The sequence below is a fragment of the Cyrtonyx montezumae genome, unplaced genomic scaffold, assembly GCF_038088225.1.
Source record: "Cyrtonyx montezumae isolate F1298 unplaced genomic scaffold, pur_monq_1.0 scaffold_26, whole genome shotgun sequence".
Lineage (NCBI taxonomy): Eukaryota > Metazoa > Chordata > Aves > Galliformes > Odontophoridae > Cyrtonyx > Cyrtonyx montezumae.
The window spans coordinates 4,345,128-4,359,181 of record NW_027072003.1 but is presented as its reverse complement, the minus strand read 5'-3'; the positions used below and the strand labels follow the sequence as shown (position 1 = coordinate 4,359,181).

Below are 14,054 nucleotides of genomic sequence, written 5' to 3'. Positions count from 1 at the left end.
AGAGCAAGCAGCATCGAGAAAGCTGGTTGGCATCCTGGGGACCCCAAGGTGATCTGCTCCAAAACCCACCCTGCTTGGCTTTTGGGTCATCCTACAGCACGGAGCTGATTTGCTGACCCCAGGAGGGGATATCAATGATAGAAAGGGGCAAAACATTGCCAGAACATCACCATAGAGAAACGGAGCAGGACCCCCAGAGCCCCCACCGGACCTCGCAGCCCTCACCTGCGCAGCTCCTCGGGGGGCACGTTGCCCCTACGCAGGTTCACCCACTGCTGGAGCTGTGTCATGGAGCTCTTCCGCTGCGCGATCTTCTCGGGGTTGGTGCGGGGGGCGAAGCTGCGGCGGTGGGCAGCGCTCTCCCCATCGGGTGGGGGGTATGCAGTGCTGCCAGGGCGGCTGGGGGATGTGTAGGACCAACCGTTGGGTTGGGGCGGCCGCTCTGTGCTCGCCGGCACCCGCGGTGCTTCGGGGTAAGGGCTGCCAGGCTCTGAGGGTATTTCCTGCCCGGCGATGCCGTTGGCTTTGGTCAAGGGTTCCTTCTTGCTCTCCATCCTCTCTGGTTTCCTCTCAAGTTTCTCCGAGCCACGGCCGTCGCCTTCACCCCGGGTCTTGGTGTCGGGGTCGGCTTTGGGGTGCTCGCGGTGCGGGGCATTACGGTGCTGGTGGTGGTGTTTGCTGGGGGGGATGTTCTCAGAGTCTGTCTTCTCGTGTCTGGGGGGCATGGAGACACAAGCAGAGCATTACTTTTCTTTTCTAACACCCTCAGGATGGCTGTCAGCATCCCATCCCTCCCACAGCCTCAGTGGGATGCGGATGCTCCCCAGTTCCATTCTGTCCCCCCACCCCATTCCCGAGAGGCAGAGCAGCATCTCCAGCCCTGTATGACAGGGACAATGCTCTGACCTCTGGGTTGGGGGGATCTGCACCCGGGCAGCCTCGCCCATGGCTTGGATCCAGGACTCCTGCTCCTCTGTGTTCTCAGCACTGAAGAAGTACGTCCGGATGCCAGCGTGCTCGGCCTGGGGAGACAGGGACTGCTCATTACTCGCTGGCACCTCCTCCACCCAGCACACTGTGACCTGCAGGGAGGCAAAGTGGGGAGAGAGACAAACAGGAGGTGTGAGAGCTCCATTTCCAGCCTGGCATGAGTTCCTGGTGCTGCAGTGCTCCACCTTTCCCTCCCCAGGAGCATCCTCACAGCTTTGGGTGGGATGAAGGCTCACTGTGATGCCCTCACCCCAGCGCTGGTCAGACCCTTCATGCAGGATGAGGGGGAAGGTGGCTTCTTGGCTCAGACAATGTTTTAGGGGGGTAAAAGATCCCTTTGGGTTCACTCTCCATGCCCTGTGCTGGGGACAGGGTGGTTTGGTTGCCCTGGGCTTTTTTGAAGCAACCACCTTCCCCCTTTCTGGAGAGGAACAGAAGGCAACAAGGAGGAAGAAATGGGGAACAAAACCCTTCCCTTGGGTTTCCATTCATGGTTCCCATTTGGGGGCAGGGATGCCTCCTGCCTGGCCCCTCCAGCCCTCGTAGCTTGAGAGCTTTGAGCGAGAGCTCAATCCAAACCAATTCCTCCCCCAGATTAGTGGGAGCGGGGCAGGCAAAGCATGCAGCCCCTCACCCTCTGCATGCACCCATAACGCAAGCGGATGTACCTATGCTGCTGGGTGCTGGTGTGGCCGATGGGTGCGTGGAGACCTCCTGCCCAGGGGGATCCTCGCCCGTGGAGAGAGGAGGAAACACAGAGATGGGGTCAAAGCGCAGCGGGGGGAGCGCGGGCACAGCCCTCGCTTTGCTTTGGGGACTGCTCAGCCCTGGAGGTGGATGGGGATCACTGTGACACCGCAGTTTTGGGACATTGGGGTGTGTGTTGAGCACAGTGGGAGGACCCAGGGAATCTGAGAACCGTAGCATGGTTGAGCTGGAAGGGATCTTAAAGGTCGTTCAGCCCCACTCTTGCCATGAGCAATCTGCACTCCTCCTTCCCAGCTCAGGCTGCCCAGGGCCCCGTCCATGACCTCGGGCACCTCCAGGGATGGAAAAGCCATCTACCAGCACACTTAGGTGCACACAAAAACACAGCCCCTCGTCCTTAGAGCACGGCTGGCCAATATCAGCCCTCCAAGGCTCCTTCCCCACCAGCATCACAAGCCACCTCTGGGTCATTGCTCTGCTCCCAGCACAGACACAGCTTGCTGGGCACGGGCAAGTGGTAATCACTGCTTGCAAGCACTCACCCTAAGCCACGCTCACTGTGGGTTTCAGGGTGGCAGCTACAAAAGTGCACCCATCAGATTGCAAAAACATCCCCACAGCAAATCCAGAGTGATGCTTGAGGTCCTGGAGCCCACAGCCACCAGTGTGCATTGCCCACAGATGGGGAACCCCATGCAGTGAGGGTGGGTTTCTCAGGGTGCACACGCACTGAGGGAGTGCAGAGGTGCAGGGATGGGTCTGTGCAGCTCATCAGCAGGAAGGTGTGTGCTTGGCTTTGCACAAGACAGGCTGTGCATCAGGGCAGCAAGCAGGAGCTCGGGGGCTGTGGCAGCAGGGGGTGGCAGTGCCCCAAGGTGCACACTGTTGTCCTCCAGTGCTGCGTGAGTGACCCCGAACATCACTGTGGTGGGGGAACAGATGGGGTCTGCTCGGGGTCAGGTGTGGGGCAGTCACACTCTGCCTTACAGCTCTGCCCTCCTACATTCACCACAGGGGGGGAGGATGAGCAGCAACTAATTACAGCTAATTGCAGTCGTGTTTCCTTTCCTTTAAGCACCAGTCAAAGCAAGCCAAAAAAATGGAGCTGGGGACAGTCTGTGGCTGGTGGAGAGAGCTCTGCTGAGAAATGCCAAGGGATGGGTTGGATCAGAGCAGGGCTCGGAGGAGAAAGCATCCCCAGCCCACCCAGTGGGAGGTGATGCTGCTTTACCCCCTGAGTGCCTCAGTTTCCCTCTCTGCAGCTGGGCTCTGCTCCATGCCCCATCACCAAGAAAGCAAGAGGAGGGCACAGCGGGGACCCCACAAGCATCAGCCCCCCACAAGCCCCACCTGGCCCCACACTCACCTTAAAGGTGTGCTTCCTGCTGATGTTGTCAGAGGGCTGCACGGCCGCCACGCGGAAGCTGAGCAGGGGGATGCTGCCCAGGATGCTCTCCTCCTTCTCATCTGGTGGGCAAATGGGGGTGGTTAGAGGCACAGTGGGATCCCGGCAGGCATGCATGGTGAGCAGCCCACCTGTGGCAACGTGCTGCCTTCCTGTTGCTTCACCCTCCCCTGCAAGCAGTGCCGCTGCTCGGCACGCCAACCTGCTCAATAATTCATGCTCGCCCTCAGCTGCCAGGGAGAGCTGAGCTGAGTGAGCTGCCAGGAGGCGGGCGAAGGGCATTAACCCCCTCCGTGCCCCAGCACGGTGAGCACCTGCAGGAGCAAGCTCCCATAGAAGCAAGCACCTGCAAGAAAACAACCGCCCACAGATGATGCTGTACCTTTGTAGTAGAAGAGGCAGCGGTCCACCAGCACAAACCAGCGCTTGTTCCACTGCTTCACCCCCGAGCTGGCCTGCAAGAGAGCAGCAGTGAGATGCTGACAGCACACACCCATCAGGAGGTGCACCCCTGTGGGGCAGCCCTTGCTGCAGGTGGGGGGGATGGAGGGCAGCGGGGCACCTGCTTGTAGAGCCAACCGCTTTTGGTGACGGCGGCGTCGGGGTTTCTCTTCATGGAGTTGGAGCGCTTCCCGAAGGCGATGCCCTTACGGGAGGAGCGCGACGCCTGCAGAGGGGGAGAGGATGTGCTCAGTGCCCGGGGGGGGCCCCCACTCCCCGTCTGCTCTGTCGTTGTCCGCTGTGCCATGTGGGTCCGGGCACGCACTCGGCCTCCGGGCCGCTCCGGGGTCACCTCCGTCACCATGGTGTGGTTGGAGGGTTCGCTGCTGCTGTTGGCCGGGCGCTTGCTGCCTGCTTTGCTTGACATGTCCAAGGTCGGCCTGTGGCACAGAGGGGGCTGTCAGTATGGCTGCGTTCCCACATCCCCCTCCCCCCAGGAGGTGACGGTCCCCTTTCCCCCATCCCACTTTGGTCCCCAAACCAAAGGGAGGTGGGAGCCGACCTACTTTTGCAAGTCTAATCTTGAGTTTTCTTCCGGGAGCTGTCCCGTCACTGGGTGCAGGAAGGTGTTCCGCCTTTCATTGTGGCTGCAAGACACACGGTGGGCTCCGTTAGCCCCCAGGGAGGAGGAGGACGGGGTCTGAGTGTGCACGGCATCCCAGCGAGGTGCTGCTCACCCCCCAAATCCCTTTGCTTTTAGCATCGTTCTGCTGCTCCAGCACCAGCGCTTTGTTGTGCGCCTCGCACCGTTTGCACCGGCTTTCACCTGCACTTCCCAGAATGTGCTCGCCTCACCGAGAGCTGGAATGAGGTCTCTGGCAGCTGAGACCTCATTACTTCTGCTGGACACATCACACAGCAGCGGCTGTCGCGTGGTGAGACATTTCCATAACCCCCATCCCCTCCCCCCCCAAGCTGTCGGAATAAATCGCTGCAGGAGCAGCAGCCGTGGCCCAGCCTGGGCTGTACCAAAAGCAACAACGCCGACGTCACATCCTCTGCTCGAGCTCACTGCTTTCAGAGCCATTTGCCACAAGGTGAGGGTCACAAGGCACCTGGCCCCACTGCTGATGGGGAGGGCTCTCAGCAGACCCCCAGGTGGGGTTTTGGCAGCCAGCTGAGCCCCACATGCAGCACAGCTGCCCCGTGTTGGCTGCAGGCTGCCACCTCCATCCTGGGAAGTTTGCTTTGCAACTGGGGGGGGGGGGCACAGGACCCCCTCTCAGTGACGGTCCCCCAAAACAGCCAGGCACTGGGACACAGCTGCCCACGGCCACCCATGAAGGCAGCGTGCAAACAGCCCATCACGCTGCCGAAGCACTGAGTGTCAGCAAAACAGGGGAAGTTTGAGCAAGAAAACAGCTGTCAAGACCATCCCATCCACACACGCTTCACCCCGAGGCTGGGCTGCAGCCAGGCATGGGGATGGTCACTGCTTTCTGCCAAAAAAAGCCTTACTGGGAGCTGCCCCACAGTGCAGGTCTTGTCCTGGCCCTGAACCCAGCTCTACTGTCCCCTTTGCTGGGGGTCACCCTAAAAACCTCTTCAACCTGCAGTGAGGGCAGCGCCTGCTCCCCTGGCACGAGGTTTTTCTGTGCTGACAGCACATCTGATGTGAGTCCTCCACAGAGGCAATGTCCCCTGTCCCTGCTCCCACTCTGAAGGCACCAGGGGGGCTTTCTGCCACTGTTTGCCCCCAATTTGGAGAGGCACAGCACAGCAGTGACAGGGCAGCTCGCAATGCTGACACGCAGGGAGGATGCATGCAGTGAGTTCGCAGCACCCCAATCCTCAGCCCTACATAGTGGAGGCTTCCCTGAGCCACTGGCACAGCCATCCCCCAGGTCCCCTGGCTCCCCAGCCGTGCCCATCAGCCACACTTTGCAGTGGGTTTCTGTGCCCAAAGGCTGAGCTCTGCCCCAAGGCCAAGCTGCCCACCCAGCATCGCAGCCCCTGTGTCTCCACCCGACACCGACCCAGGCACCCACGCTCCCTCCCCACGCTTCTCCCACCCCCAGACCTCAGCAACACGAGAGAAGCTCCTAACACCCCCCCCAAAACCATCTGCCACGCCTGACCCTGCTCCAGAAACTCCGACTTCACATCGCCTCCCAAGCACTGCAATGCAGCAGTCCCTGCCCGGGCTGAGGGTCCCCAGCCAGCACCGCACCTCCCAACCTCCTCCTGCCCACCCCGGGGGGGGGGAGTGGGGGTTCCTACCTCACCCTGCGATCCGCCCGAAACTTCAGCATGATGCCTGGGCCCTCCGAGCTCAGCTCCAGCTGCCAGCTCCCACCATGGCAGCAGCGGGCAAAGCAGCTCCCGTGCCACCCAACGACCGCTTACACCACACGTGCCACGGCGATGCCGCACGGGGAAGGGGACACCGACAGCTCGAGATGGGGCTCGCTGTCCTTTCCCAGCTGTGCCAACCCGCTGAGCCCCGCGCCGGTGGCATCGGTGTTTCCCACGGTGGCCGCCGTGGAGCTCAGAGCGCGGCTCCCGTGGGCGCTGGCAGCCCCGATGCGGTGCGGCTTTGGCGAGGCGGCAGCAAAGCGGGGACAAGCTCGCAGCTCCCGCTCGCGTCCCCACGCAGAGGAGAAGCGAAGGGCAGCGCAGCGCTCGCCGCCTCCCACCTCCCCCCCTCCTATCTCCCCCCCCTTCCCCAGCCCAGGTGCAGCGATCCGGAGAGAGAAGGGCGAGCGGGGCAGGATGGGGGCTGCGGGGTCCCCCCTCCTCCCGGTGTGCACAGGGAGGGGATGGGGCGGCGGTGAGGAGGGGAGCCGCGCGGTGCCGGCGATGCTGCTGCCCCGCATTCGCTGCCTGCGTCCCTTCCCCCTGCTTCTGTCCCCAAACCCTCCCCGCTCTCCCCCTGCTGCGCTTCCGTCCCTTCCCAGGTCACATCAGGAGAAAAGCCCAGGGAGCAGCGGGACCCTCACCAGCACCGCTGCGCAACGCGGCGGATGGGGACGGCGTGGGGCTCCGACACTCGGGGATGGGGTCTGGGGAGCCCTTTGCAACGCAGCAGGAGAAGGGGGGGGAGGCAGAGATGGGGTTACCCAGCCCTCCCCCTCGGCACGGCGCTTCAAAAAGCCAATGCGAATGCACCAGGACTGTTATGATAATGCGCTGCGATGTCAGCGCTGCCTTCCCTCCCCTGCAAGGAAACCTCCAAAGAAGGAAGCGGAGCTCAGCAAGCAGCCGGCCTCCACCGCACCGCGTCCTGGGACCACCTCAGGACACCGCCAGCACGCAGTGCTGCTCAGCCCAGCGTCAGCAGTGTTGCATCATTCACCTGCTCCTCCCAAAAAGCAGGACCTGGAGGCACAGCCTCACTGACCACAGCAGGGTCAGTGCTGGCGCCCACCCCAACGCTCACCTTGTCCAGCACAAGCAGTCCCTGTGTCTGCCAGGCTGAGATGGCAGCTCCCAGCCAACCCCATGCACTCCTTCAGGGCACCGTGGGCTGATGCTCTGGGAGCAGCCAGGAGCAATGCACTGCTCCCTTTGCAGGCACACTCCTGGCTGTGGGGTGGGACAGAAGCACGCATCCGCACCACTGCAGCTCCCCAATCACTGCCACCATCTGCCACGGGCGGTCAAGGTCCCCCAACGGCCCATGGGTACGTGCCAACCTGCTGCTGAGCACCCGGTGCCAGCACCAACACCAGATACCAGAGCCAGCAAACGCCCCAGTGCTTCACCTCCTTCCCCATCCCAGGTCCCACCCAAGGGTGGCACAGAGCTGCTCTCAGCGGTGGCTTCAGGAGTTGTGGACCCAGGTCCAGGCCTGGCTGTGCCGTGTCACAGCAGTGCTGTTCTCCCTGTGCCATCCGGGCCATGTCACAGCCATCAGCTCTGAGCAGCAGCTCTGGCTGGGGGCTGCCCTGGATCTCTCAGGAGAGAAGAGCTGGGACTTTTCCTTAGGATAAATACAAACAAAACCAAAAACAAAACAAAACCCCAAAAGCACCATTTCAGTCTCCCTTTGCTTTGTCTTGAAGGTAGTGAGAAAGGGAAGGGAATAAACAACAGGAACTGAAGAGCAAACTTTTGCTGGGTGCTGCTTTTCTTCCCCCTCCCCAAAGTTAAAGTTTGCTGAGCGCAGGGAGTGCAACCCCACCCTTTCCCCATGGGGAAAACCCTCCTGGCTCACCTGGTGCCCTTCCTGCACTGTGAAGGTCATTGCTGCCCAGTGCTTGCAAACAAAAGCTTGGGACACAGCCAGGAGCGCAACCCAAGGACCCTGCAGTGGCCAACGTGCTGCATGGGTGCATCCTTTGCCCCTTGGTGCAAGCAGCACTGTGCCACACGCACATCACCAAAGGCCATCAGTGGCACCATGCACTCATGGCAGGATTCACAGCCAGCTGAGAGCTGGAGCCGGGCACAGAGCTCGGGAGAGCTCTGAGCTGCACCCAGGAACCATTCCCACACTGCGGTGTCGGGGCTGCAAACTGTCACCTGCACGGGCTGGAAAAAGGAGGGGAGGAGGGGAGTGCAGCCTCTCCTCCCATCCCTGGGAGCTTGACAAGCACTGAACACACAGCAGACCTTTGAGGAGGGGGATCCTGACCACCCTCCCCTCCTCGATCAGGCTCAATCCACGCCAACCCCTCCAAACGCTCCCAGCCTGCTAACAGCATCCCCCGGCTCCCACGTTGGCCGCACGCCACTGGGAACAAAGCACCTTGTCCTCCCACACCCCAACCCGAATTTCAGCTCTGAACACACCTCCCCACCCCCTGGCCCTGGCCCCAGCCCCACCGAGGGGCCCGGTGTAAATCTGGAGGTGTAAATCTGGAGCATTTGCACATGTTCCGACAGCGGCTTTGGGGACGAGCATCCAGGCGGCTCCCGGGTGAGGGGCTCAGGTGGCTGTGAGCCAAACACGCCCTGCATCCTGGCCTCCTTCCTCTCTTTTTCCAGCCCTTTCTTCACCTCCCTCCCTCCTCCTCAGCCACATCCCTGTCCTCCGACCAAGCCCTTGAAATCTGTTTGTTTTCCCAGTAAGAAGGGAACGGCAGCACCCACGGCGTCACCCACGGGCACCCTGCGAGGAGGTGGGAGAGAAACCCACCTCCAAGTGACCCCATACAATCTGCCAAGCCCAGGGGAGCACGGGGCAAAGGCTCTGGGAGCAAAGCACCAGGAAATGGAGCCTTTCTCCTCCATCCACACTGCGGCCCCATCACACAGCCGGGAGCACAAAGGAGAAGCTTTGTCTGCGAGGAATCGGTGACGCTCCGGGATGATTTATTTTCCCCCGAGTGATAATAAACCAGACCCTCTGAGTGCTGCTCGGAGTGCAGGGCTCAGCTCTGCACATCGGGCCAGAGCAGGATGAGAGAGAAGAAAATAAATAGAAGGAATTCTGCAGGCACAGCAGCGACCCGACAGCCAGAGGATGAGTGCCAGCGCTCGGCTCCTCCGCCGTCCCCGCACAGAGCGAGGGGCCACGGGGAAGGCAGCAGGAGGGGGCCGGGCTGCTCCCTGTGCAGCCTTCCCAACTGATCCAAGTGGGATAATGAGGGGTGTGGGGTGCCCGGTGCTGGCCCCAGCGTGGGTCACGGCACCGTGGGAGGATGGGCAGTGAAAGAGGACAGGAATTCAGCGGAACAAAGCGGGGAATCTTCGGCCAGGAGCAGAGCTGATGGGGGAGAAGTTTGGGAACTGCTGCTCTCAGCGTTTCCAAATTCCCTTCTACTTGCAGGAGTTATGCGTGAGGCTTGGCTCGCTCGTGGGGGCAAAGGCTGCGGGGACAGGAGGACACAGGGGCAAAGAGAGGAGGGCAGAGCTCCACGTAACTCCCCTGGCCTGCCCCACATCCTCACCGGGCACTGACACGGGCTCAACACAGCCTGGAAATGCAGTGAGCTCAGCCATGGGCTGAAAGCGCTTTGAGGGCACCCACACACCACACTGGGTGCACAGCCAGGCACAGAGGTTTCCCTCTCAACACCGGTTTTCCTCTGTAACCCAATCCATGTCCTAACCCCAGCTGAGCTGAGAGAACGTTTCCAGAGCCGCATTCACCGCCGAGGTGGGGATGGGGGCCAGCAGCCAGCACAGCCCCCACACTAACAACAAGCTCCCAGCTCCTGCTGCTCCTGGCACAGCACAGCGATGCATCTGAGCAGTATTGCACTCCCTGCTCCTGCAGGCCCGGTGCTGTTGTGCTCCCCATTCAGCTGCTGGGGATAAATGCAATGGGTTAACTGGACCTCCTCCCCTGTCCTGAGCCCGGGAGGTGACAACACTGGGACACATTGGGCATCATGTGCTATTTAGCACCACCGAGACTGGACATGCATGGGGGAACACTGAGCAGCCCCAGGAGGGAGAATGCCATCAGCAGCCGTCCCCTCTGCCACCCCACCCTGGTGACAAACCCCACACGTCAGCTGCTACCGCAGCGACCAAGCACCGCGCCTCGCCATCCATCACCAACGTCAGCCTGCACCCATGGGTCACTGCATCCTGTGCACCCCACGGGGTGAGCCACCGAGCCCACCAGCACCACAGCCAAGCCGGGCTTTCCGGGCTGCAAACACACCCTGGCAATAAATCCGTGGGAGATGCACGAGGAGGGAAAGGCACAAAGCCTGAGCTGGATCCTGCACGCAGCACCGGGGCTGGCAGCTGCTGGGCAAAGTCCCCGGAAGGGAGGGAGCACAGTGGCTGCCCGTGTGCCCACGTCCCGCGGGGTGACTCTGCATCACTCAGCACAACACGTAACGTCATCACCACGCAGCTGGGCGGTGGTGGCACTGAGCGGGACGTCCCCACGGCTGGGATCTGAGGGACCCTAATGGGGTTGGGGTCCTGGCCGTGATAGATGGGAGATAGGATGGTGAGGCGGGACGGAGCCTGGGGACCTCAGGGGATTTCCAGAGAACAAAGCGGCTGCTGGCAGCCAGCACTGCCTGCGGCGGGGGGGGGAGGGGGGGAGCCGGCGCTCCCATCATCTGCTCCGGCCAAGGAGAGGAGTCCGGGGGAAGCAGAGAGTTTATGTTTTATCTCCGTGGTAACTCCAGATCCATCACAGCTCCGGCTCTGGCGGGGGGAGAGGTGAAGGCATCCCTCAAAGGGACAGCCTGTCTGAAACGGGAGACGCAGAGCTCGGGGCAGCCCGTATCCACGGGCTGACATTTTGGGAATGGCCCAGCGGTGCGACAGCAGTGACGCGAGGATGGGGGCAGAGCAGAGCACAGCCCCGTTCCCCATTTCACCTGCATCGCTCAGCCGTCCCTTTTTGGGGCCAAACAAACCCACATCCCAGTTCCCACCGTGCCCACGGAGTGCTGCACGGACACTGAGACGCACACGGCACAGTGTGGGCGAGCAGACACGAGATGTAGAGTGCACATCTCAGGACACAGCCTCCCCCCACGCCCCACATCCCCCACCAACCTGGAACCGCTCCGGCTCTGCACGTGGGTGCGGGGTCCGGTGCGGTGCTGCGGGCAAAGCGAGGGGAACCACCTCCAAACAAAGTGCTGCACGGCCCCAGAAATGCTCACCAACCCCAAGCCTGGGGGATATAAAGCTCTCCCTAAGCTCTTTACCAAACCACTTCCAGCAGCAGAAATACCTGTCTGAAGCAATCGCGGGTGTGAGGCAGAAGGCAAACCGGAGCCGAGCCCTCCTCGGGCAGCTCGGGTCAGGAGTGGGGGATTACGGCAGCAGCGTGGGGAAATCCTATCGGGCCAAATCCTCAGCACCTGCTTAAGCCGCCGCGCACGATAATCGCGACATCATCCCGTCGGCGACCGGCCACATCCGCGTCGCCCCGCGGTCCCCAACCGCAGACAATGGCCCACGTGTGTCACCGCACCGCACTCACCGCTGTCACCGCGCGTCCCCTCCGTCCGCACCGTGTGCCGGCGGCTGTGTGCTGCCGCTGGATGATTTCCTGCAGAGCCCTCGGGACCGCGGTCAGTATCAATCATTAACAGCCACCGCAGCCCGGCTGCTTTAACCCCCTCGGCACCGCACTGCAGAGCCGGGATTCCACGTGTGGGGGGGGATTGCAAAGTCCCCGTTGTCAGCACCCCGTGCTGCTCCGTGTCCCTGCGCGGTGCAGACCCTGAGGGTTGCATCCTGCCTCTGTGCAGCGGGGCCTGATCCTGCAGCCCGAGGAGGAGCGGGGAATAGCAGAGTGGGGGACGCTGGAGGGTAAACTGGGTGTGCAGCACACAGCTGGCGCCGTCCGCGTGTGTCTGGGGAGGGTTCAAGTTCCCTCTCACAAATGTCACTGCCTGCAGACAGTGCCAGGCGTGCTGTCAGTGAAGGGTTAATCCCTCAGCAGGGACATCTCCCCGCTCCCCAGGCACAGACCCCCCCAGTGCTGTGGGGATCGGACACATCCCCCCCCCCTCCATTCCCACTGTTGTTAGCCAACCTCTGGGGCAGCTGATGATTAACCTCAGGCAGCAGCTGCCACCAACCTCCACCATCCCATGCCAAGCACACCACAGCTTACAGCCACAGAGGGGATGAGAGAAAGCTCAGCCCCCAAAGGAGACCCCCAGGGTGAGGAAAGCTGCCCCAACCCCGTGCTTCCCCTTTTCCTGCAATAACAGAGCAAACCAAAACACTCAGCCCATGCTCCCCTCCTCTGGCACGGCCCCATGCATGCAGCCATGGGGTGGAGGTACTCACAGCCCGATGCAGACAGGGATTTCAGACTCTGACACGCAGTGGATTTTGTCTTCTCCGGCAGCTCAGCTCTGGCTGCAGCCCCGGGGGTGTCCGGGCTGTGAGTGCTCATAAATAGCTTTGGACAAACATCTGCACGGCACCACCCCGCGCAGGCTGGAAAGCAGAGGGCTGCTGTGGGGATGGTTTTAATCAAGATAGAAGACCATCGAACAGCCAAAAAAACCCACACGGACAGGAGTGAGCTGTAAATAAGCGCAGATGCAGCGGCTGATAAGATCTGCCTGCAGCAGGGCTCGGCCGGAGCAGCCCCTTTGCATATGGGTGCAGCTTTTGGTTTTCCCATTCCTGGGGCAGCAGCCTGGGATGCTGGGGGGGGGGGGGGAGAAGACACAGTACATAGTTCTGCTTCCACCCCCAATGCCAACCCCTCAGCCCCTCTGCCACCACCACAGCACAGCACGGGCTCGGAGCATCCAGCCAGCTGCAGGAGGGAGCACGGCTGCTTCTCGCATGGATTTGGGGAGAATTTGGGTTCACTTGTCCCCGTCGTGGGCCGCTGCCAGCCCTCCAAGTGACTCATCAGCTGCTCTGTGCCCAGACCTCCCGCAGTCAAGCCCCGACGCATTCGGCACATTCCTGGCATTGCTGGCTGTGCCGTGCTGGCGAGGTGCTCAGCCCCACACCTGTTGCAGTGGTGAGGAGGGGTGGGGACCAGCAGCTAGCTCAGACCTCTGCAAAGAGGCTCCTGTGTCATGGTCCACGGTCCCTGTGCTGCAGCAAAGCTGCTACATCCTCACCCTGGCACTGCCACCCCAAGGGCCTGCCTTCCTCGTGCAGTGTTGTGCTTTCTGCACCTCTGCACGGATGTGATGGTGGCAGTGGGAAAACTTGCTGGATTTAGATCTGATCCCGTGCCTTTGCAGGCTTGGAACAGCTTGCAACTGTGCTGTGATGCAAGAGCGCACACGCGTCTTAGTTGTGCAAGTGCGTGGTGCCAGGCAGCTCCCAAGGACGGTGGGAGCAGTAGCTCTGATCTGTGCAGGGTGAATGGGGCTCTCGGTCCCTGCAGGCACCCACAGTCCTGCACACAGCCCTGGGAGCAGCTTGCAAGCATGGCACGGGTGTGCAATGGAGGAGCAGCCACAAGTGCTCCCCAGCATACAGGAGTAGCACCTCCAGTGTGACAGCAACGTGCTGCATGCCCTGGCCCTGTCACCCTGTCACCAGCAGCCCCCAGCACGGCACTGCCTGTGCACACATCCATGCCACAGCCTCCATGTACAAACAGAGCAGGAACCAAAGGTTCCCCACAGCCAGAGCTTTGTTTGTAAGCAAACACATTTCAGACCAAACCAAACACACGGAGCCCAGGCAGAGGGATGGGCCGGGCTGGATGAGCTCACTGCCGTGGTGGCTGTCTTCATAGAGGCAGTGCCATCATGGGCAGGTGGGGGACATCAGCACTGCTGTGCTCAGAGGGGCTGCACAGAGCAGTGCTTGGGGCAGACACACATCAGTGTTTCGGAGCGCTCGGAGCAAATCCCAGTGCTCCATAAACCAAGCACAGAGGGGCTCTGCTCCCCAGCATAGCTGTCAGGACCCCCGGGGTGGGACCAGGACCTGGGGCAAAAGGTGTTGCCTCCCCGTCCCCCATCCATCCTCAGAGCAGCTCCTGGCACAGCTCTGACCGGTTCCTATCGGCAACCAGGGGCGGCACCGCTGCGGTGCATCCTGCAGGAGATAGGGCCGGGCTCGCTGCACACCCAGCCATCAGCCTCCTCCACAA

General features: G+C 61.7%; 1 protein-coding gene across 5 annotated transcripts in view; it reads right to left on the bottom strand.

The window, feature by feature from the left end:
* PLEKHA6 (pleckstrin homology domain containing A6) overlaps window positions 1-14,054 on the bottom strand; it is a 40,070-nt gene that overhangs the window by 11,824 nt on the left and 14,192 nt on the right. Inside the window, exons 1-8 of one of the 5 annotated variants that reach the window (XM_065740464.1) lie at window positions 5,825-6,055; window positions 4,111-4,191; window positions 3,870-3,984; window positions 3,666-3,770; window positions 3,486-3,558; window positions 3,065-3,165; window positions 907-1,082; window positions 226-714 (exon numbers count right to left, since the gene is read on the bottom strand). In XM_065740464.1, coding sequence (XP_065596536.1) covers window positions 226-714; window positions 907-1,082; window positions 3,065-3,165; window positions 3,486-3,558; window positions 3,666-3,770; window positions 3,870-3,984; window positions 4,111-4,191; window positions 5,825-5,856 — 1,172 coding nt within the window. In that variant the 5' untranslated portion in view covers window positions 5,857-6,055. Of the gene's footprint in view, window positions 1-225; window positions 715-906; window positions 1,083-1,658; window positions 1,850-3,064; window positions 3,166-3,485; window positions 3,559-3,665; window positions 3,985-4,110; window positions 4,192-5,824; window positions 6,058-14,054 lie in introns of those variants that run through there. The other 4 variants (XM_065740462.1, XM_065740463.1, XM_065740466.1 and 1 more) reach the window with 4 other exon arrangements.